The 23,433-nt window shown below is 37.6% G+C and overlaps 2 protein-coding genes and 1 long non-coding RNA gene across 10 annotated transcripts; 2 read left to right on the plus strand and 1 right to left on the minus strand.

Annotated features, from left to right (window-relative positions):
* The first annotated feature begins 30 nt into the window (after positions 1-30).
* LOC148876707 (uncharacterized) lies at positions 31-16,631 on the plus strand. 8 transcript variants are annotated; one of them, XR_016104944.1, is made up of 14 exons: positions 31-720; positions 968-1,494; positions 1,621-1,710; positions 1,856-2,095; positions 3,055-3,276; positions 3,415-3,730; positions 3,845-4,155; positions 4,256-4,377; positions 4,475-4,581; positions 4,656-4,741; positions 4,859-4,950; positions 5,069-5,347; positions 5,439-5,552; positions 16,010-16,631. XR_016104944.1 is itself a non-coding variant. In XM_088964381.1 (12 exons), the coding sequence occupies exons 1-11, from the start codon at positions 555-557 to the stop codon at positions 4,946-4,948; spliced, it is 2,277 nt and encodes a 758-aa protein (XP_088820507.1). In that variant the 5' UTR covers positions 31-554; the 3' UTR covers positions 4,949-4,950; positions 8,533-8,838. The 8 variants fall into 8 exon arrangements, 3 of the variants coding, with proteins under 3 accessions (XP_088820507.1, XP_088820471.1, XP_088820488.1); XR_016104950.1 differs by lacking the exon at positions 5,069-5,347; XR_016104952.1 differs by lacking the exons at positions 5,069-5,347; positions 16,010-16,631 and adding an exon at positions 15,352-15,431.
* On the minus strand, positions 15,803-21,747 carry LOC148876708 (ras-related protein Rab11A-like). Its single transcript, XM_088964401.1, has 2 exons — positions 21,092-21,747; positions 15,803-16,407 (listed from the first exon to the last, which is right to left on the minus strand). Exons 1-2 carry the CDS (start codon positions 21,319-21,321, stop codon positions 15,960-15,962), a joined length of 678 nt encoding a protein of 225 aa, XP_088820527.1. The 5' UTR covers positions 21,322-21,747; the 3' UTR covers positions 15,803-15,959.
* Positions 21,748-22,045: 298 nt separating this feature from the next.
* LOC148876709 (uncharacterized) lies at positions 22,046-23,183 on the plus strand. The gene is made up of 2 exons (XR_016104963.1): positions 22,046-22,235; positions 22,684-23,183. It is a non-coding gene; the product is annotated as an uncharacterized LOC148876709 (long non-coding RNA).
* The last annotated feature ends 250 nt before the right edge of the window (positions 23,184-23,433 follow it).

The raw sequence follows: 23,433 nt of genomic DNA on the forward strand, positions 1-23,433 counted from the left end.
CACATGGGATCAAAAGTCCAAAAAATATCCAAATTGAAGGGTCCAGTATCACTCGATCCTTTGATCTGGTACGAAAGTAAAATCGTTCGTAGTGGTAACGATTCATATGGTCTAAGTCAAGCAAGTCTACGACAGACAGGATCGCCAAGTGGATTAACAGATGGACCCAACGAGATTTCAATTGGCCATACTAGCCACGTGTCAAATGAAAGCCGACAAGGGATACTCTTACACTGCTACAGCTAGGGTTTTGAGCTCTGAAGCTATTGGGCTCCGGAGTCTACGCATAAAACACGCTGGTTCTACTGCAAAGCGTATTTTATTTCAACTTGCACAGTTCCACGTAGTTGATCCATATGAAATGCAAGGGTGAACGGCGTCAGATACACGCATCAAGTCAACGGAGATAAGCAGTCAAAAAGAACGAATAGATTACTTTTCAATCTCATAGATCTAACTTGTTGCTTGGATGCGAAGAGCTTAGCTTAGCTTTCCTTCTTCAAGGTATTTCTGGATTTTGGCTCCGTTACAGTTCTGCTATACTCAGTCCGACGATGCCGCCTCGCGCAGTGAGACGACCGTCGACCGCCACCGCAGCGAAGAAGAAACCACCAGTGAAAATCTCCATCGACATTAATGAGGAAGCTAAAGATACTGATAGCATTGAATACAAGAGCATTAGTAAGCAGGAACGCCGAGAAGCCTCTCCACCTCCAAAAGGTTATTTTCTCTCCTCTTCCTCCTCCTCTTTCCTGTCGAAATTTTACATCTTCTTTGGTTATTTTAAGATAAAACGTGTTAAAGGAAGCTAAAATTACAAAGCCCTAGAATGAACTATGGAAACGGAGAAAGAAGAGGAGAAAATGTAAGATTGTAGATAATATTTTAAATAATTAGCTTTGTTTCTCCAAGAACCAAAGGATGAATAGCATAAAATAAAATTGGTATTTTTCTTTAAATCTTTTAGCATCACCCGAAAAAGAAAAGGAATTTGTGTCGTTGAGTTATCACGAGGTCGATCGATCGGAAAGACTGGAGCTTGAAGATAACGACCCCCAGTCTGACGCGGACGACGAGGGCGGGCCGAATATAGAGATGGAAGAGCATAGAGGGGCGATGGAAGATGAGGAAGAAGAGCATGAAGAGGAAAGGATTGATGAGGAAGACGTGATGGAAGAAATCATGGAAGGTGAGGGGGAGGAAGAGGAGGTGGAAGAAGATATGCATGGTGAGGAAGTTGATGTAGAGGAAGAGGAGCATCATGATGTGGTGAAGGAGCGACGCAAAAGAAAAGAATTTGAGGTCTTTGTGGGAGGATTGGACCGAGATGCAACCGAGGAGGATCTCAGAAAGGTTTTTAGCCAGGTTGGTGAGGTCACTGAAGTGAGACTTATGAAGAACCCGGTAACTCAGAAGAACAAGGGTTTTGCTTTCCTACGCTTTGCAACTGTTGAGCAGGCTAGGCGAGCCGTTAATGAGCTTAAACATCCAATGGTACTCATCACCTTCCATTTCTGACAAAAGTTTTTTTTTTTTTTTTTAATTCTGCTCCTTTTTCTGTTTGGCGTACTAGGAGGTTTGCTTTAAGATGATAACGTGTAACTGTATCGTTACCGTCAGGTTAATGGCAAGCAGTGTGGTGTGTCTCCTAGTCAGGATAGTGACACCCTGTTTGTTGGCAACATATGTAAGACGTGGACAAAGGAAGCTGTAAGTAATGATCAAATCCTTCTGGTGAATTTGCATTCAGTTGGACTATTGTCTCAGTTGTAACTTCTCTTCGACCCTCAGGTTATCTACCCCAAGTTTTTCTTCATGGATTTCATTATGTTCAATCACTTTCTTTCTTCTACAGCTGAAGGAAAAGCTTGCACATTATGGTGTTGACAACTATGAGGATTTAACATTGATTGAGGACACTAAAAATGAGGGTATGAATCGGGGATTCGCCTTTCTGGATTTCTCTTCCAGGGGAGATGCATTGGATGCATGCAAGCGTTTGCAGAAGAGGGATGTTGTTTTCGGTACAGATAGGACAGCAAAGGTTGCTTTTGCAGACACTTTTATTGAACCAGATGATGAGATCATGTCACAGGTTTGTATATTGTTTCTGACATTAATTTCTCCTCATGCAGATCCAATGGTTTCCTTTTTCTTTCCACAAATTCTTTTGGGGACTTTTAAGACACTGCTTTCTTGTATAAGAAAGTAAAAAACCAGATCCAGGCATATCTGGATATTATAACTGGTGAATTCATCGTATCCTTCCCTTCTGCAATTCTGTGCAGCTGTTGAAATTGAAGTGTTTTATCTTCTTTTATTTGAAATAGTTTGCTACTTTTAGTGCAAGTACGTTAGAAAGTCAAGCTGACATGTGTGGTTTATGATTTCTTAGTGGTTTCTGTTCCTATATGGTGGTATTAAGTTCGTTATTTATATCTTCTAATCATCATCATCATCATCATCACCATCTAAGCCTTGTATGAACTATATGGGTTGGCTACATGAGTTATCTTTTGCCATTCCATTCTGTTCACTTTTATGATCCCTCAAAATCATTTCTTACTATTCTACCCAGGTCCTTCTTAGTCTGCCCCCATCTCTTCTAGCCCCATCAACTTGTGAAGATCACTTCTTATGGGTGGTGTAGATGGTTTTCTCTGCTGATTAATGTAAATATTCTCAAGTAATACAAGTATGAAGTGTCCAACATATGCAACATTGTGTAATGGGAGTCCTGCATACTTTCGTTTGTGATGCGTTTTTTATCAGCAACATATTCATGAATTTATTGATCAAAATAAAGGCACAACAGTAAAGATTGACAAAGCTTGCCTCTTAATCCTTAAAATAGGATATAAGAGGTAGAACTAGGTATCCTGACACACCATTCATCAGTACTACATAGTTGTATGTCATGCATAATGGTAATGTTAAATTACCATATTCCAGATTCCTTCTCATAAGGTTACAATGCCTGTGTCTAAATAGGGAATGCGGATTCTAATAATAATTAAAGTTCTTAAGGATGCTACATTCACTGTTATTATTCAGGTTAGGACAATATTCCTTGATGGTCTGTCTTCCACCTGGGATGAGGACCGTGTCAAGGAGCATCTCAAAAAGTTTGGGAAGATTGAAAAGGTTGAACTTGCGCGGAATATGCCTGCAGCTAAAAGAACAGATTTTGGTTTTATAACATTTGACACGCATGATGTGGCAGTTGCTTGTGTTGAAGGTATTAACAACACAGAGCTTGGGGATGGTGATAAAAAGGTTGGTTGCTAGTCTAATTCTTTAATGTCAGAGGATATAAGAAAATTACTTTCCAAATTAAATAAAAAACTTTGTTTTTCCAGGATGTCGATGATACATATACTTTAGTATTCATTTAGATACATATTTTATTTACAGATTAAGGTTAGGGCAAGGCTTTCAAGGCCACGCCAAAGAGGTAAGTCAACAAGACATGCTCGAGGAGGCTATTTAGTTGGGCGTGGTAGTGGTAGGGGTGGAAAGGCTCCTTGGGGCTCTGGTATATCCCGCATGGACTCTTGGAGGTTTTCAAGCCGCAGTGGACGAACCATTCCAAGCCGTAGCACATACAGTGGTAGTTTTAAGAGGCCCCTTGATTATAGGGATAGACACCCAGTTATGGATGTAGTCCCTGATAGAGTTGGGAGTAGAAGATTACCTTCTCCAGAAAGGTCCTTTGATAGGAGATCCCCAAGTATGTATCTCCTGATATTGATTAGCATTATTCACATTATGTTGTTGTTGTAGTTCATTATTATTTTCTCCACAACTCATATTACACCGTCCGTTACCCTCCCCTTTCAAACAGTTCCAAACTACAGAAAGGGCAGCTCAAGAAGGTGCTACATCAGACAAGATGAACCTTTCCCTAGATCATCTGATTTTGCTAGAACACCTCCTGAGAGGCGTTCTTCCTATAGAGATGCTTATCCATCTCGTGGATCAGGATACTTTGATAGTCCTCCTCAGAGCACTTCCCGTGGTGGTGACCGTAGACCACCTCCTCCTTATGCTGAAGAGAGTTATGGAAGGCAAATGGAACGACCCTCAAGCTACCGTGACAACCATAGCCGTGAATATGGTTCTCTTTCTGGTTCAAAACGCCCTCACTCTGCAGTGGTTAGTGATTCCATGAAGTATAGTGCAGCCCTTGAATTGTTTATTAATGATGGTGGCCTTTATTGATATTCTCTGTCAATTTCTTCTCAAAATTTTTTAGGATGATCTTCACCCTCGTTATGCTGAATCTACACTTAGGCAGTCAAGAACCCGATTTGACTATGGAGGGAGCAGTGCTTCTTTGCCATATGATGATGGTGCTTATGGAAATGAGCCTACAAGGTTTGCCATTTGCACTTAATATCATATTTATTGTCATCAGTCTCTTCATTCTGGCCGTATTCCCTTTGTAGGCTGATCTCAGTAGTTATTATGTTAGGCTGGGGCATAGTTCTCATATAGGATATGATAGAGGTAGTCGGAGTTCTGCAGGAAATTCTCATGGATTGTACGAGTCACGCTCATCAAGTATGGGGTATAGCAGAGGTATGAAATTACAGCATTTTGACTCTCTTAGTTCATAGTTTGGAAGTTGTCTTCACCAGGCCTAGTTCTTGCAGAGGAGGTGAGCAGAGGTGATGCAGGAGTGTACTCCAGCTATAGCAGGAATTACATGTCTAGAGATTACATGTCTTCTGGAGCTGATGTAGGTTTATATATCTTTGTTCATAAAAATCATTTATTTATTTGGCCTCAAGACCCCAGTGTTAGTGTTATCCTCACTCTGTTTCTTTCTTTTCTCTCTTTCTTTCCCTTTATTCAGGTCAGTGCAGGTTCATATTCATCTCTCTACCATAGTCGTCGTATGAATGATGGATATTTAAATGGGAGAGATTCAGGATCATATTATTAAAGGTAAATTGGCAAATGGTTACTCCAAAATTTCATCCCTAGATGTGCTTCACATATTACATCTGAGACTTAGATTATAGAACAACACCTCCTGGGACTGATAAGTTGGGAGCTTATTCAGGGATATTGGTTGTACTTTCAACAACATTATCTTCATGAATGGATGGAATTTCAAAGCATTAATGAGACATTGCAGAGCTTGGATTATTGAAGACCCTTCAAAACTGATTGGCTTATTCACTGCGTCATGTGTATTCTTGAAATTGACTGCTTCTGAGATTGGTAATTTAAGATGGTTAGCTCCAAGGATGAGACAGACATTGTAAGGTTAACTTAGGGGAACTGAGAAGATTGACTTGGTCACTTAATTAAATGGTGCTTGAAATGAGAAGGCTCTTAAGTTAGTACTATGTGAAACTTGATGCCATTTATAGATTTGTTTGGTCTTATCTCGACAGATGGATAAACTGAACTCTTATAATGTATTTCAGGTTTTGTATCTTTGAGGTTACGAGCTGCTTCATGGGTCTCTAGTAGTTTGCTTCTTGGGTTCTTTTTAATGCAGGCCTGCTGTATGCTCTCAAGTCAGTATTAAGCGAAACATGGTATTTCTTTGACTTGTGAAATGCATGAGATGTTAACTATTAATTATTCCACCAGGATTTCTAAATTTCTGATGCACATTGGTTTGCTTATTTGGATTCAAGAGGGTGTTGAGTTCATTTGAGTATTTTATAATTTACCTTCTATAGAAGGACCCAATATCATTCAAGATTTTTCTTGTCTCCAGTAGTTTGTTCCTTGGGATGCTTTTGACTGTGGAGCTGCAATTTGCTTTTAAGTCAGTTTCAAGTGAAACATGTTATGCCACGTGACTTAAGTGAAATGCATTAGATGTCAAGTACTAATCATTCCACCAGGATTTCTACATTCTGATGTACACTAGTTTTGCTTATTTTGATTCAAGAGGGCATTGAGTTCAATTTGAGAATTTTATGATTTGCCTTATATAAGACCCTATATCATTCAAGATTTTTCTTGAAGGGAAGGTCTTGTTTTGGCTTGTTGCAGCTAGTTTGGGATTCAGGATTTGATATATAATATGTCCTATTCAATCTGAATGTCTACAAACAGAATGAGATTTTGTTCAAATAGTTTATTGATTGACAAATTTAAGAAAGATGGAAGTTTACTCCAGTGAGCAACAAGGACTGATTTTGGTAGACTTTGGGTGTTAATTGTTGAGAAAGTGATCTCACTGAATGTGAAACATGTTCAGCAGACATTTTTTATCAGATTTGTTTGCAAATTGAATCCAATTAAGTATCTCTTCTTCATTTACAGTGCATCTACTCCACATATTTAACTACACTTAAGAGATGAAATTTAGTGTACAACTAAATTTTGAACGTTTATATTAGATTTGATGGATACAAGGTGTTGAGTTGGGCCTAGTTGTTTTTATTCTTATTTTAAGTTATTTAGTTAGGAAGTTGTTGGGTTTTAGGCCCATTAGTTTATGTTTTTAAGTTGTGACTGTTCAGCTACATTAGTAGCCGTCCTACTAAGGGCATCCTTGTAATATCTCAACCTTTAAGTTAAGTATGAATACAATGAGGGGTTGGCGGCTAGGGTTAATCAAAGAATCCTAGTTGACTTCCTACTCTTTTCTCCTCTTTTATTCTCTATTGCTGAAGTCTTTATTTTCTTTCTCTTTCCTTTCACAAGAAATTCGACTAAATCTGCAATCAGTGATTTCTACTTGGTATCAGAGTAGGTCGAAGGTTCCTTGAGTTGTTTTCTCATGCATCCCTAGATTAGCCGACTACATGGTGATTTAAGAGGCTGATTGAAGTTCTCAAGTAAGCTAGTTTTTGGATTTTTTGGTGGATCTATGTGCCCTGTAGCTGGTCTAGGGTTTTTCATCAAAATCAGGAAAAACTAGAGAAAGGGGAAGAATCCTGTTTTTGTTGGATTCTTCAATTTTGACCTAGGAAGGGGCGCCCTAATTTTTTAGGGTTCCTTGGAGTTTTCTGTAAAGGGCGGTTCAAGTCCTATTTGATTTGGAGGCTTCTAGAGAGAGCAACTACCTCTTCTCTCTCTTCTTCCGTCCCACAGAGAATGAATCTTTTGTGGGAAGACAGTTTAGGACACCAGAAAGGTGTTGTTGGTTCCAGAAGTGTTTTGTTTGATCTTGTTACATATTTAAGTTATTTTCTTTACTTTTTTTGAGAAGCATGGAGGGTCACGGAGTCGAAAATAAGCCCGAAAGTGAAATGAGATCAGTGAAAGGAGGTGTTGGAGACCTTTTCGGGACTGGGACCATTACTACAGTTAGGTTGGATGGTGCAAATTACTTAGAATGGTCACAATATGCAAAAATAGCCATTGGTGCTTGTGGGAAATTAGGGCATATCACTAGTGAATAAGTGAAACCCGAAACTAGCAACTCCTGGTAGGTACAGGAGAATTATATGGTGATGGCTTAGTTGTGTAATTCCATGTTGCCCCATATAAATAAATTTTTTTTATGGGCAAATACAGCTAAGGAAATATGAGATGGGGTTGCAGAAACCTATTCATAGAGGGAGAATGTTGCTAGGGCTATTTTTCAGCCCTTAAAACCCTATGGCAGGAGATTGACCATTTGGAGACATTTGCTTAGGAAACCACTAAGGATGCAACTATCTATCAGAAACATTTAGAGAAGTATAGGGTGTTTGAATTTCTTGTTGGCCTTAATCTTGAGTATGGTATTGCAATACAGCATCTTCTTTCCAGGAACAGTGTTACCCTCTCCCAAGCATATGCCTTTGTGTCAGGGGAGGAGAGCAGGAGAGAGATGATGGAAAATCTTGTTTCTGATCAGTCTGTCATGGTGAATACTGTGAAACCTAAACAAAGTGGAGATCGGGGTGGCAGTGAAATCAAGAAGGAAAATAAAAGATATTTGATCTGTGACTACTGTAAGAAGCCTAAACACACAAGAGATACTTGCTAGAAGCTTCACCCACATCTTGTGCCGAATAGATTGAAAATAAGAAGGGAAATGCACACATGGCAGTTACTGGTGACATTCCGGCCCCTCCTACTACAACTGCTCTAGACTCTGTTGCAATTGCTGCAAGGGTCGAACTTGAGAAGTATGGGCAACTTCTGAACCAACGAGATACAGCCAGTTCCAGTTCAACAGCAAGCGGATAGCAAGGTATAGGTGGCACTGGTGGAGTCCACTCTACTTCCTTTGCTCACACAGGTAGTTCACACGTCACTGCAAATTATGTTTCTACTTCAGGTAAGGAGGGACTTCCTTGGATTATAGAATCTGGAGCCTCAGAGCGCATGACCCATAGTTCCACTATTTTTTCTTCTTACCAATTCTGTCCTGGTAGAGATAGGGTCTCTACAGCTGATGGATCCCATGTTCCCATTGCTGGGAAGGTATCTATCAAGATTAGTGATTCTATTTCTCTACCCCCTATCATTCATGTTCTCAAATTGAGCACAAATTTGTTATTTGTTAGTAGTTTGATTAAGAACCTGAACTGCTTAGTAATTTTTTCTCCTGGTCATTGTATTTTGCAGGATCCGGATTCAAAGAGAACGATTGGGAGTGGTCATGAAGTGAATGGGATCTATGTCCTAGATGTACTTCCTCCTCATCAGAGTCATCATGTACTTAGGGATAGTGAGTCGGGGTCTGTGGGTCAAATTATGCTTTGGTATAATCATTTGGACCATTTACCTTTTTCTTTTTTGAATCTTTTGTTTTCAAAACTTTTTGAGTCTGTTAGTTTGTCAAGTCTGGAGTGTGAAGGTTGTTAACTTGGAAAGCATTGTAAACATTCATTTAAACCTAGTAATAAAAGGTGTTCTTCTTTGGACGTTATTCATTCGGATGTGTTGGGACCTTACCATGTTTCTTCTATGGGAGGCTATCGATATTTTCTCTTATTTATGGATGATTTCTCATGATACTCTTGGATTGACCTGATGAGATCCCACGATGAAGTACCACCCTTGGTGAGGCAATTTCATCGTATGGTGCTAATACAATTTGCAACAAGAATAAAGGTGTTAGATTAGACAATGCCAAGGAATATTTTGAAAAACACATTGCCTCATATCTGTTAGAATATGGTGTTGTCCATCAGAGCAGTTGTCCCTACAATCCACAGCAAAATGGTGTTAAAGAAAGAAAGAACAGACACATTGTTAAGATTGCAAGAAGCATGATGACACATCTACAGTTCCAATTCAGTTTTGGAGTGATGCAGTTCTCACAGCAGTATATTTAATTGATAGGGTGCCCTCTCGTATATTTAGATTCAGCACCCCATTCACTCTCCTTTTTCCTGAGGGGGAGATGTTTCATATTCGTCTCAAGGTATTTGGGTGTCTGCTTTGCACATATCCTTGGTCATCACCGCTTAAAGCTTGATCCCAAGGCAAAGAAGTGTGTCTTCGTTGGATATGCAAAAAATCAGAAATGGTATTGTTGGTATGATCCAGTCTTTGGGAGCCGGTATGTTACCATGGATGTCACATTTTTTGAATCCATTTATTCTCAAAGAATCCTTCTCAAGGGGAGTGTTTTGGGGAAGCGAGTCAGCAGTCTATTCCTCTCAGTTCCAGTCCTTATGTCTATTCATGTGATTGGCCATCCTGTGTCACCTACCTTACCACCTCCTTTGCGTCATCTCAGCATTACTTACGACAGACTTCATAAGGAGGTTGATTCCACTACAACAAAGCTCACATCACTCCTGTCGGTTCCTTGGAGACTCCAGATTCAACTGACATGGATTCAGGTATTCCTCTTGGTCTCGCTACTATTTCAGTTCCCATTGATTCTACTAACCCTGTTACAGATAACCTCGATCTTCCTATTGCTCTTAGAAAAGGGAAGAGAAAGTATACTACTCATTGTATTTCACAATACTTATCCTACAGTAGACTTTCTCCTTCCCACCGTGTTTTTCTTTCTTCTCTTGACTCAATGTCTATACCCAAGAGTGTTAGTGAGGCTCTCTCCAAACTTGAGTGGAAGACAACTATACAGGAAGAGATGGCAGCTTTAATTAAGAATCAAACATGAGACATTTTGGATCTACTAGGAGGCAAAGTGACAGTTGGATGCAGATGGGTTTACACAGTAAAATATAAGGCAAATGGAAATATAGAAAGGTATAAGGCAAGACTTATTGCAAAAGGTTACACACATACCTGTGGCATTGATTACTTAGAGACCTTTGCACTAGTTGCAAAGATAACCTCAATTGGGATACTTCTTTCTCTTGCTGCCTCATACTCGTGGCCCTTATTTCAACTTGATGTGAAGAATGTTTTCTTAAATGGGGATCTACAAGAGAAAGTGTATATGGATCTTCCTGTTGGCTTTTACAGTGATACTGAAAAGGGAAAGGTATGCAGGCTTAAGAAGTCACTTTATGGCTTGAAACAATTTTATAGAGCATGGTTTGACAGATTCATAAAGGCCTTGATTGCTTTTGGCTACACTCAGACTCAATCCGATCATACCTTGTTTGTAAAGCGAAGGGGATCTTTGATGTTAGTTCTAATTGTTTATGTGAATGATATTGTTGTCATGGGGAATGACCTAAGTGAAATTGATTGTCTAAAAAGGAATCTACATAAAGAATTTGAACTTAAGGATCTTGGAGAACTGAGATATTTCTTAGTTATTGAAGTTGCAAGATCAAAACATGGAATTTTTATCTCTCAAAGGAAGTATGTTTAGGATCTTCTTCAAGAGATAGGGAAGTTTGAAATGAAGGTAATCAGTACCCCTATTGATCAGAACCATAGAATCAATGCATCAGAAGGTGAAACAATAAAGGACATTGGGAGATATCAGAGACTTGTGGGTCAACTGTTATACTTGTGTATGACAAGACCAGACATTTCCTATTCAGTAAGTGTGGTAAGTCAATACATGCATGCTCCACGAGTCCAGCATTGGGAGGCAATTGACAGGATTCTTTCTTATTTGAAGGGACACTCGAGCAGAGGCATATTGTTTACTAATCATGGACAGTTGAAACTAGAGGCTTATACAAATGCAGATTGGGCAAGATGCCTTGATGATAAGAGATCAACTTCAGGAATGTGCACCCTTGTTAGGGGTAACCTTGTCTCATGGAAGAGTAAGAAACAAATAGTGGTGGCAAGATCAAGTGGTGAAGTTGAATACAGGGCCATGGCACATGGAGTTTCAGAACTTCTCTGGATCTGTTTCCTATTAGAAGAAATTGGTGTACAGGCAAAAGAACCTATGATGTTATACTGTGATAACCAGGCAACAATTAACATTGCCCATAACCCAGTCCAGCATAACCGAACTAAACTAAGCACATTAAAGTGGATAGACATTTTATCAGAGAAAGAGTAACTTTTGGAGAAGTTTGTCTTCCATACATTGCTTTTGATCTACAGCTTGCTGATATTCTCACAAAAGGTGTTGCAAAGAACAAGTTGGAGCATGATCTACGCAAGTTGGGAATGTGTGACATTTACTCCCAACTTGAGGGGGAGTGTTGAGTTGGGCCTAGTTGTTTTTATTCTTATTTTAAGTTATTTAGTTAGGAAGTTGTTGGGTTTTATGCCCATTGTGACTGTTCAACTACATTGGTAGCTGCCCTACTAAGGACATCCCTGTGATATCTCAACCTTTAAGTATAAATATAATGAGGGGTTGGCAGCTAGGGTTAATCAAAGAATCCTGGTTGACTTCCTACTCTTTTCTCCTTCCCTTTTCTTCTCTACTGTTGAAACTTTTATTTTCTTCCTCTTTCTTTTCACAAGAAATTCGATTAAATCTGCAATCAGTGATATCTACCCAAGGGTAGGTGAGAATAAAATTGAGAGATGGAGATACTGGTTGGTTCAGCTGGTGTAGTTCCCACCGACTTGGGAACAAATCCCACCTTCACCCTCCTTGCCCCTTAACCCAAGTTTGTCAAGCATAAAAGGGAAAAGTAAAATTGAGACATGATGATCTCAAAACAGACTAGAAAATACATGTGATTTGGTAGATGCTGTGAAAAAGTTCCTCCTGTTACTAAATAATGTATTTTGGTGGAAAAGCTCCTCTTGTTACTTCAAAATCTAGCAGGTCTTTCTAATGTTCCAAGTGCAAGGTTATATTGAGTAGTGTTCATTGTCAAATCTTTAAACTCATTGGTCTTTAAATATGTCCAGTTCAATGGCATTAACATGGTAGTTCCACCATGTGGCTAAAAGTAGATTTAAGGAAGTTTACTGCTTTGACCGCTTACTTCATAAATGTGATGCATGCCAGAGGTAATATGAAAAGAAATTTTTATTCTCACTCTTGATTCCTTGAAATGTGGTCAATGTGTTCTGTCAACCTTGTGTCTGCACATTGTTTTTAATCTTCTACATGTAAATCATATTTAGTATACCTGTGGTTCTTTGTTTCTTGTCTAGAACCATGTTCAATTCGTATACTTTAGTGTGTTTATAAAGTTCAAATCATAGACATTGTTAGTTTTTTTCCCTCTTTTCAACATAAAGTAATGTTTGCTTTCCAGTTCCGTAATTCTGAATTTCTTTGAAGTGTTGTTATTTTGTGTTTATTCATTTGTATAAACTTATGCATGTGAACCATAAGTACTGTGGTAGTCTAAATTTCTCTGTTTGAACGGATATTTTATTAGACATGAAATAAAGGAAATCAACACAGAACATAGTCATTGATCATCTTATTGGTTTTATGCGTTGTGCAGCTTAAACTATATTATATTGTATGAATTAGGTAAAAGGGTGCAAAGGGCGTTATAGAAGGCCAATTTTAAGTTATGTTTTTTCCCTTTAAATCCTCTGTGATCCCTATTCTCTTTCTAACTTTTTTTTTTTTTTTGATAATCGATTCTCTTTCTAACTGTTACCAAAATAAGAATGTTATTTCTTATTTTTACTTTTCTCCACATATGACACATGTAGACTTACATATTCTCTCCTCTCTATCTTTATGCCATTTAAAATAACAAAGTCTTGCTGGGTGAGCATTTGGTTTATTCAGTTAAAAACTGAAGTGAATAAACTGAAACCGAACCAATCTAAATTTTAAGAGGGAAAATCAAATTGAAACGAATTAAAATAAAACTGACTGAATTTGAAAATCTGAAAACCAAAATCAACTACTGAACCTCTCAAAGAAAAGCTGAAATACACTAGAGCCCAATTAACCTAAAGTGAAAATTTCAGTTCAGTTTTTGGTTTAAATTGAATGAATAATGATCATCCTTAATAAATAAATAAATAAAGGGTAAATTACAAATAGGTATTTTATACTTGGGGGGATAGTGATAGGTACCTCAAACTTTCAAATTGACACTTGAGTACTTTAAACTCCCATAAATATACACCATGGTCTAGTGTCATCAACCCAAAATGCCCATATAATACTATATTATATAGCGGCATAGGCCACATCAGTAGCCCTCTCCTCCCATTCCCCTTCTCCCAATAGTGATAGGTACCTCAAACTTTCAAATTGACACTTGAGTACTTTAAACTCCCATAAATATACACCATGGTCTAGTGTCATCAACCCAAAATGCCCATATAATACTATATTATATAGCGGCATAGGCCACATCAGTAGCCCTCTCCTCCCATTCCCCTTCTCCCATTTCTCCTTAACACTCTCCTCTTTCATCTTTACCCCTTTCTAGCTCTTCCATGTAGTCACATGGCAGCCCTCTCTTCTTAATTAGAGTCTCTCTCTCTCTCTCTCTCTCTCTCTCTCTCTCTCTCTCTCTCATGTTTTCAATCACTTAGCCAACGTCTCCTAAATTATCACACCTAAAATTCCTCCAAAAACACCTCTTAATCTATATTGCATGCCCAATAGACCATCTAAAAACCAAAAATGTGGTTAAATTACTTAGTTAAATTAATTTAGGTGGTTAGATTAATTTGTGAAATATTTTTTATATTTTCAATAATTATTGATATCATTGAATATTATTTAGTAAACATCAACACCTAAACTATAATTTTTCATAATTTTGGTAAGTTGGAAAATGTAATTACTAAAAATTACTTGCTGAAAATTACTGATTTTGGTAATTTAGTTTCAAGAATTTTTGAAAAATCATTAAATTAATAATTACTAAAAAGTAATAATTAATTAAAATATTAATAAATACAATTTTAATAATTAAAAATTATCGGTAATTTTTCATTGGAAATTTTATTTCAATAAATATAAATATAATTTTTAATAATTTTCATAAGCATTGGATATTACATCTATAATTACCAAGATTATTGGAATTATATTTATAGGCTTGGGGGATGACCCCATAAATATTGGATATTACATTTATAATTACCATAATTATTGGAATTATATATATGGGTTTGGTGAGGGCTCTCGGGTAAGAATGGAAATGGTTGGGTCTAGGGTGAGGATTATACTCTCCGTCTTGACCCCAAGTTTTAAATTAATCCTTGTCTTTGACCCCAATCCTTGTCGGGAAAATAATTAGTTTGCATCCTTGGTCCCTGACGGAGATAGGTTCTCCATTGGGGACTTGAATCCCCAAATTTTTTTAATTAAAAGTTTGTTTTCAAAAAGGCATTTATTTAAAATAAAGGAAAAATTAAAATACAAATAATATTTTAAATATATTTTGATATATATAATATAAATAATATTTTAATAAAATTTATACATTTAATATATATATAATCCCACCCCCAAACTTATTAATCCCAACCCCACCCTGTCTCCGTTACGGCAGTCACCATCCCCATCCCCACCTGATCGGGGAGGTCGGGTACTTGGTGGAGATGGGAAAAATTAACATCGTTACTCCCGGATTATGTAGTCCCAAAGAGTAATAAGATTTAAGCACAATAAGTAATAACATATATTTTTTCATATATCACACGTGGGCACAATAAGTCCGTTCCTGTAAATAATATATAATAAATAAAGAAGTGAACAAAATCCAACCCACATCCTGGCATTACCCAAGTGAGTTCCCCATTACAGGAACGGGATCCCTGACTGTTGAATGAGACCCCAGTCGGCCAGAACTTTACCGGGAAAGCAGCTTACTCCATAATTGAATTAGAACTATGCGACCCACCACCAATTGAATAATTGAATTACGTGGCAGTGAGCAGCAGTGAACGTTGATAAAAAATTAAAAATAGCGGCAAAAGCAAACAGTATCTAAAGGCCCGGCTGGTTATGTCACTCCTAAGCTGACAAAAGCTCAGCATGATCTGGTGTCATTTACTGCTGTGTTGGGTTATGGTGCAATTTTATTTGTAGTAGCACAATTTATTGGAGTGCAAATGAATGTAAATTCTGATTTAATTTTGTTGTGTTTTACTCTGTTTCAGGTCTTATTTCATTTCATTTGTATTACAATTAAACAAAATAAAATAATTTTTGAAATAAAAATAATAATTTGCATCGAAAACATTTGCACTACCATGGTTTTACATCAGTGCAAATAAGATCACATTGCATATTTGCATCCAAACAAAACCTCTGGATCTGCGGATCATCGTTGCACGTACTAATTATTACATGCATTTTAATCACCTGAGTTTATAAATTGAAAAATCAAAACAGCAATCACGCTTTCACATAGATAAAATGATAAATACCTGATAGAGCCCAATAAATATCCCCTAGGGGACCTATTCAATGGTGGGTCTCGATATTGAACAAATTATGGGAGACCCTTGGGGGTTGTTTGACAATGCCTCTCTTTCATATCCCCCCTTACATGGAGATCCGGACCAGTAAAAGCAGTCTAAACCAGCCTCAATCGTGTTTAAATGCAACTTTCCAAATTCCAACTCCCATCCTTTAAAATATATAATCAATCGGTACATCCAAATATATATAACTACAGCAATCAAAATTTACAAGGAAAATACAGACAGCCAGAGAGATACTAGCAGAGAAATAGAACCAAATATTGAATAAACACAAACCTCGATCAAGAAGATTTACAGCACATCTTGCTCTTAGGTGGAATCTCTTGTGCAGGACCAGGAATGATGATTTTCTTCCCAGAAAGAGATCCGGGATTGCCATTACCTTGATCCTCACCTGCAACCAGGTTCTTCTTGTTCACAATGTTAAAAATCTCAGTCAAAATAGTCAAGAAGGCAGTTTCAACATTTGTTGCTTCCAATGCTGATGTCTCCAAAAAGAATAGACCTTCCTTCTCGGCAAACTCTCTTGCATCCTCTGTGGAGACAGCCCGCTGATTCTCAAGATCACACTTGTTTCCGATCAGTATGATCACAATATTCTTGTCAGCATGACCGCGCAGCTCTTCTAACCAGCGAGGTATATGATCAAAGCTTTGGCGTTTAGTTATGTCATAAGCCAACATTGCCCCAACAGCACCTCTGTAATATGCACTTGTTACAGCTCGGTATCTGCTCATGAAAAGACATCAGCAGAGGGTGAATGATCAGAAAATTGGCCAGTTTCATAATTGTAAAAAATTCTATGAATAGTGCAGAAAAAAGAACGTATCGTGTTATGGTACACTATCATAGACCAAGGTGGAAAGAAAATAAGTTCTTTTGAATGACAAATAACATTCAGAGCTCAGTGATATTAAATGCAATATTTTACACTCTGGGATTAATGACTCCAATTTGGCCCATAATTCTTAACGCATTCAAACTGAATTGTTTCTGTAACCTGTTTGTCTTGCCATCCTAAGCTATATTTACCAGCACCTTCACGTGTAATTGATATTATCTAAATGCCCGGATGACTAAAAAGTTCACCCAAAGGAAAGAAAGGAGAAAAGGGCATAAGTTTATAACCATTTGGTGGATTTCTAATGGATCTCTTCATGAGATTTCCCCTTCTCTATAATAACATTAAGAACTCATGATTATCTAAAACACACTTGAGTGAACAAAGCATTATCCTAACTATATGGGGTTGGGTAGACAAATCTTGTTTTGCAAGCTCGCTCTATCAAGGCCCATGGCTATCCAAAACAAGGAGCAGTTTCCTTTTCCTTTAACATATATAAATACTCTTGGTCTACTTGATGACGAATTCTAAGAAATAAGATTATCATTTGTTTGTGCACACTGCATCCATCCACACATTTGGAATATCTCCCATACATGTATGTTAAATTCATAGGGAAATGTTCCCAATGTGCTGCTGGATGCCTATGCTTGCAGTGTGTGTGCTGAGTTTTTGCTTGAAGGAGATCCCGTTGTCCATAAAAAGCACTCAAACCTTCACAGAGCAAAAGAGTACATGAGTCAGACCTGTTAATTAGGTACCCCCATGAACTTTTAAGGTGAACAATAATATGGCAGTAGACCAAGCAGGACATTTCTTGATATCCAGAGGTTAGGCCGGTATCCAGTTCACCTCTCCCAAGACCCCCGTATAGAGCTAGGAATAGCATTAGGTAATTGTCCTTGTATTATATACAGGTATCCAAGATAATATCATGGCAAAAGTGCTTTAACAGCACATAACCATGTTCCTTATGCAGGAAATAAGGCTCACAAACGGAAATTAACTAGCAAATAGATAGCATAGTAAGGAAACATAAAAAGTTCACAATAATTCCTTGATATGCTGTTCCAAAGCTTACATATCCACACTACAACCACAGGTTTACAAGATTACCATGTGGTCTTACTAAAAAGTAAAACATCGAAATATTTAAGATTTTTAGTAATCTATTTGCAGAATGGGCAATCAAAAACATTTCCACAAAACGAATGTAGATGTGGCCGACAAGGGGCAATACTAGAAAGGATAGAATTAGGAATGAAAGCATTCTGGATAACTTAGAAATAGCCCCAGTTGGTAAGAGGACAAGGTAAAGTCATAGTTTTGCCATGTGCATGTATGACCAATGAATGCACCAGTGAGGAGTAAGATTGAAGTGATAAGAAATGAACCAAGGACTTAATTGACAGAACATGATTCTTAAAAAAAAAACATTATGGGATAGGATTTGTGTAGCTGGGACCAAATAACTGGGATTAATGCTGATTTGAGCAAAGTTCAAATCCAATGGAAAAGTGTTGAATCCATGGATTTGAAAGATACAAAAAAATGGTGATACTGAAATTGCTAAAAGTACGCGAGCTGAAATAGATACATCATAGAAACATGTATAAGCATATGCTTTCGTGTTAAATGCATGTATAACTATATATACATAAAAGCAAACAATAAATAATAATAACAACAACAACGATAATAATAATAAACTCAATTAAGCTAACCACTAGGATATATGGTATGTTTGGGCTGTTTCCCCATCTAAGGTGTTTAGTTGGGGGGCCTTTGTACTAGTTTTTTCTATCAATAAATTTACATTACCTTTTCTCAAAAAAAAATTAGAATTTCATAATTTAGTTACTGTAACATGGCTTCTCTTCCTAGATCAAACTTTTAAAAAGAAACAGATACAGCACGTAGAATTTTGGCAACTTAAAGTTGGCACAGAACCCTCAGAGAGGTTGCAACAGGAGAATGGACTGAAACAGTTTGTGCTGCTCAGGCTGTAAAGCTTCCAAGCAATGCTTTAATGGTGATTTCACCAAAATTAAAAGAAACAAATTGCAGTGAAGAATAAAGGAATAAAAGAATTAGAGACATGGGAGAACAATGAGCAGTCACATTACATAAAAAGGCCATTACCCTATGTTGGTCCCAATTATATGGAGTCTTGGGAGGGATGGACTGGATATGGACCTAACTTTTAGCATTTTTAGCACAAAGTGATTGCTCTCAGACTCAAACCTGCACTCTCATCCTTGTCATCCAGAAATTTTACCATTACACAATCAGTGATATTACCTAAAACCAAGTTAGAAATGGAATCCCACCAAACTCGGTATTGAAGATTGGAATCACATAATCTCACTTCAGTACTTCACTAGGACCATTACCCATGTCCCAGTCTTGGAGGGGTGGACTGGATACAGACCCAACTTTTGGGGATTTTTTTTTTTTGCACAATATGGCAGCTCTCAGACTTCAACCTGCCTGTCAGCCTGAGATTATTTTTGAGAAAAGGTGAAGTATAATTTTATTAATCAAAATAAGCACCCATGTACAACAAGAGACTATACATTGGGAATATACAAAAAGCCACTATATATATCCATATTAGATACAAAAGGAAAAGTTTTCTCAAAAAAAAATGTCAACGGTTCTTTAAATCAGCCTGAGATTTTACCATCACTAAAAAGGAAAAATGAGAGTTCCCTAGCAAAGCAAAAAATTAAAAATACTTTCAAAAATACCCTAACCTTACCCTTTGGAGTCTGCTTTGGAATATTCCTCTTCTAGTAACTTTTGCTTTGGACCTACTGAAATAGGCTTTGTATGGGCTTGGATAAGAGCCACAGGCTGGGCATCCGAATAGGTTTGTGGATAAAAAAACTGGGTTGTGGATGATGGACCAAGAATATTGGGTTTATAAACTAAGACAACTAGATAAGGCTCACTGGTGCTACATCACATGCTCACCAAATTGAATTAATACTATGTTTCTCGAGGAATAACTTGATAACATTCTGAAATAAGTTTCCTTTAATGGTAAACAATGCTAGACATGCCCAGTGACATCCAACCAATTTGCTATTGTTGTTCATTCATTCATCTTAATAAAATATCTTCTTGAAGACAATTAAATTATAAAATCATTTTTTTTGTGTGTGTAGGGGTTAAGAATTTAAGACCATAACATAGACTTATTTGGGCTGCCTCAAGGGGTTTGGTACAAAGCTAGTAGAATCAGGAATGCAAGATGATTTACATCATATTGGCTATTTGAAGTAATGCAATTGAGGGAAAAAGGAGATTGCACGTTTTACATGCTAGAATATGTTATATCTATTTGATTCTATTTTAAAAAATTCATTTGAATATGTTTTACATGTTATGTTTATGTATTTTAATTTTAGATAATAAATTTTTTAAAACATTTGTCTTAAAGTTTAAGTTTATATTTTTAATTAGTATAATGTTTAATATTTTTTTTTTCATTTTTTGAAAATTTTTGGCATATTTTGTATTTTTGCGCCTTGCTTAAAAAATGCGCCCACCTCGCCTTGCACCTTGCACCTCAGGATGTTGACATGTATCTGACATAGCATGTTGCGAGTTTGTGATGACATAGCATGTTGACATGTATCTGACAAGACCAAATCAGCCCCCCACAACATCCCCGCCGTCTATTGGAAACATCTCCCGATGATGACATCATCATTTCTGGTATTATCATCAGGAGATGTTTCCGATACATGGCGGGGATGTGCTGTGCGACGTTGTGGGGGGCTAATTTGAACCCGTATCTGACATGGAGAAATCTATTCTCACCCACTACATAGGTTAGCAGCCTACCCAATGTTAAAACCTAAGGAGGAAATGATTAATCTGTGACCTAAACCCAAATTGGAGTTCCCAACCTTATTAACGTGAGTCTAGTTTGCTTAGCCTGATCCAACTGAGTCCAATTCACTCCGTGTAGCAGGACCAACATTGGGTAATGACCTTTTAGAAAAGAACTATGATTTTGGCCATTCAAAGCCATAAAAGATGTCTCCTTTCTAATATTCACGGTGAATTCTAGAGGCAACCCCACATCTTTGCAATTTTTCTCCTATGAGCATGGGGACAAATTACATTACACCAAGGCTCCAAAGCACCAAGGAAAACAGTAGATATAAAGTTTGAATACAAAAGACCCATAATCAGTAACTACTAGCTACACTTTAGTATATGTCAATGAACTGTTGGATCACAAATCAGGGGAAGGAACAACCTTCAGATCAAATTGTCGACACCTAAGATATCTCAGATCTCTCTTCAAAGAAAGATCGAATTCTCCTAACCAGTTAATATACTCTTAAGAAATCCAATATATGTTGCAGCAAAATCAACAACAAACTTTACAAATTCAATAGGCACAAGGACAATAGAACGAACTACAAAATAAAACTACCGAAAATTCGAGAAGAAATTTCCGTAAAGTCAAGGAAGTGATCTAAGACAGCAGAAGAGAGTATAAAAGAAAAAGAGAAGAAACGAAACTGAGAGAGATCTTTGTTTCTGTTTTACCTTTCTTGTCCTGCTGTGTCCCAAATCTGAGCTTTGACACTCTTGTGCTGGATTACCAGGGTTCTAGTCTGAAACTCGACACCGATGGTGGCCTTGGAATCCAAGCTGAACTCATTTCGAGCAAAGCGGGAAAGAATCTGAGATTTCCCAACAGCCGAGTCGCCGATGAGGACGACCTTGAACACATAATCAATCTTCTGACTCGTGTCCCCGTAGCCACCACTCGCCATTGCAGACAAAAACTCTCTCTTTCTCTCTCTGTTCGCTGCTGTTGTAACGAACAAGGAAACGGACGAGAGAAGTGAAGTGGCTCAGATCTCACCTTGCCAGTTGCCACAAGAAAACAAGGGAAATCAGAGGGGAACAGGTACGAACAACTCTCTATGCTGTCTGTGTGCGGATGTTTCGGATTGCTTGTCCAGTCTTGGGCGACTCAACAGAAATTTCATAACGATTTATACCCTGCTGCTGCTCATCGGCGCCCCATAACACATCCCTACCGTGTACAGTGAAAATCTCCCGATGACAAGTACTGTGAACATCTGCGCTGATGTGATCTCAGATTTAAGAGTGAAGCTGTAATCAAATATCTAAATCTAATGGCTGGAGTCAAAGGAATATCCACGCGGACGAATCTGACAGGACAGGTTAAGGGTATATCATCCATCATCCATCGCATCATATATGTAAACAATGAACTGGAGCCAGCCAGCCAGTGCTTGATTCTTTTTCCGAAAAAGTACGGATAGGCCTAATGTCAATTCCATTGCATTTTTATAACAAGAAAAACCTGCATGGTAAAATATCTAAATCTAACAAGAAACCGGATCTGCTCCTCACAGCTAATATTCACGAGAGATGTTCCCAATGCATGGTAAAATATTTATGTGAGGAGCAAATCCCGTCTCGCAGTTAAATGCTTGATTTGATTGATCGATAACGATCCGTTTAATTGGATGGTAATGGTCTGGTTCCTCTCTTTCTTTCTTCCTGAACCTCGAATAAAAAATCGATTTCTGGACTAACTGAACTTGACATGAGATGGTTGATTGCTCAATTTCTCGTATTTGGATTGTTTCACGGTCACGTGCATCTATCTGCGGCAACCTCTGTCGCCGCATTATCCAGCGACCTCCTGTAAAAGGTGAACACGTTAATTTTGTTTATTCTCTAAAACTTAACGGTGCCTTGTGAATTTTATTTCATATTTGTTTTTTGGATTCACGAACACAAATCCTATTTATATTTTTGCTCTGGCGCTCATAGATTGGCAGTCACCAATCACCAATTCAATTAAAGAGTGTAAGGTTTAGAAATGAAATCCCCTACTGTAAATCTTTACCTAAAATTTTGGATTTCGCCCAGAAAAGAAAACTCAATAAAAACAAAAGATGATGCCATCGTTGGTCGTAATTTGTAGAATACTATTTTGTTAAAAAATATGTATACAAATTGAACTGCCAAAACTAAGATTCATGAGAGATTCGTCCTATAACTGACAGCAGAAGAAAGAGTATTCTCAGATTTCTTTAGATGAAAGATTTGGGTTTATTAAAGTTTTGCTAGAATTATTTTTCATTCCTTTTTGGCAGCAATCTTTCTTGTGGGCTCAGAGGCATTCTTGGGAATTTCAAACTTTTTGACCGCGGGTAGCGGCTTTGGATTCGTGGGTTTCTTCTGGTTGTAGCTGAACAGGGGAGGGAAGAGGAGAGAAGAAGAAGATAAAGGGGGGGAGAGAGAGAATGATGGATGACTGATTTGGTTCTTTTCATTGCCTCTGTATTTGACTGAATGAAGATAAATAATGACTTGGGGATTCAATTGCAAGTTGTGTGCTGCAGTAACTAAGGAAAGAAGAAAAGAAGAAAGAGAGAGAGAGAGGAAAAGGTAGATGGATCAGATCTATCATTATTGTAAATGCATGGGAGTACAAATAGATAAGGTGTAATCCTGATTATTTTTGCTTCAGATTTGACTTTGCCTTGCCTGTTTGTGAAAAGTAAGATAGGTGGTGCAAATTTTGTTCTAGTTTTTGAGATGCAATAATAAGTGCAAATGTAATAAAAACATATAAATTTTGTATCAGACAAAAGTACAAATCATAACTACAAACAAATAAATGCAAAATTGATATCTAATTGAGATTCACACTCTAACCAATAAAGTTTCTTTGAGAAAGCAGCTCTACAACTAAAAGAACAAATCAGATTATTAAAAGCAAGCAATCCGATTAAGCTGATTTTTGTCACAGCCAATCAACCATTGTTACAGTTTCAGATGAAAGGTAATGGACCTATGGTTCTTTAAAAATAGAAACACGGGACTGGCGCAAGAAATTGAGG

This window comes from Nelumbo lutea, chromosome 1, assembly GCF_056320005.1.
Source record: "Nelumbo lutea isolate HS-2025 chromosome 1, American lotus-T2T, whole genome shotgun sequence".
Lineage (NCBI taxonomy): Eukaryota > Viridiplantae > Streptophyta > Magnoliopsida > Proteales > Nelumbonaceae > Nelumbo > Nelumbo lutea.

Bases quoted from the DNA above. Each gene is read 5' to 3' on its own strand.
- LOC148876708 (XM_088964401.1), bottom strand. From the start codon at position 21,321: ATGGCGAGTGGTGGCTACGGGGACACGAGTCAGAAGATTGATTATGTG. The intron at 16,408-21,091 runs GTAAAACAGAAA...TTTCATGAGCAG, and splicing joins GACACAGCAGGACAAGAAAG to ATACCGAGCTGTAACAAGTG.
- LOC148876707 (XM_088964381.1), top strand. From the start codon at position 555: ATGCCGCCTCGCGCAGTGAGACGACCGTCGACCGCCACCGCAGCGAAG. The intron at 721-967 runs GTTATTTTCTCT...TAAATCTTTTAG, and splicing joins AGCCTCTCCACCTCCAAAAG to CATCACCCGAAAAAGAAAAG. The intron at 3,277-3,414 runs GTTGGTTGCTAG...TTTTATTTACAG, and splicing joins TTGGGGATGGTGATAAAAAG to ATTAAGGTTAGGGCAAGGCT.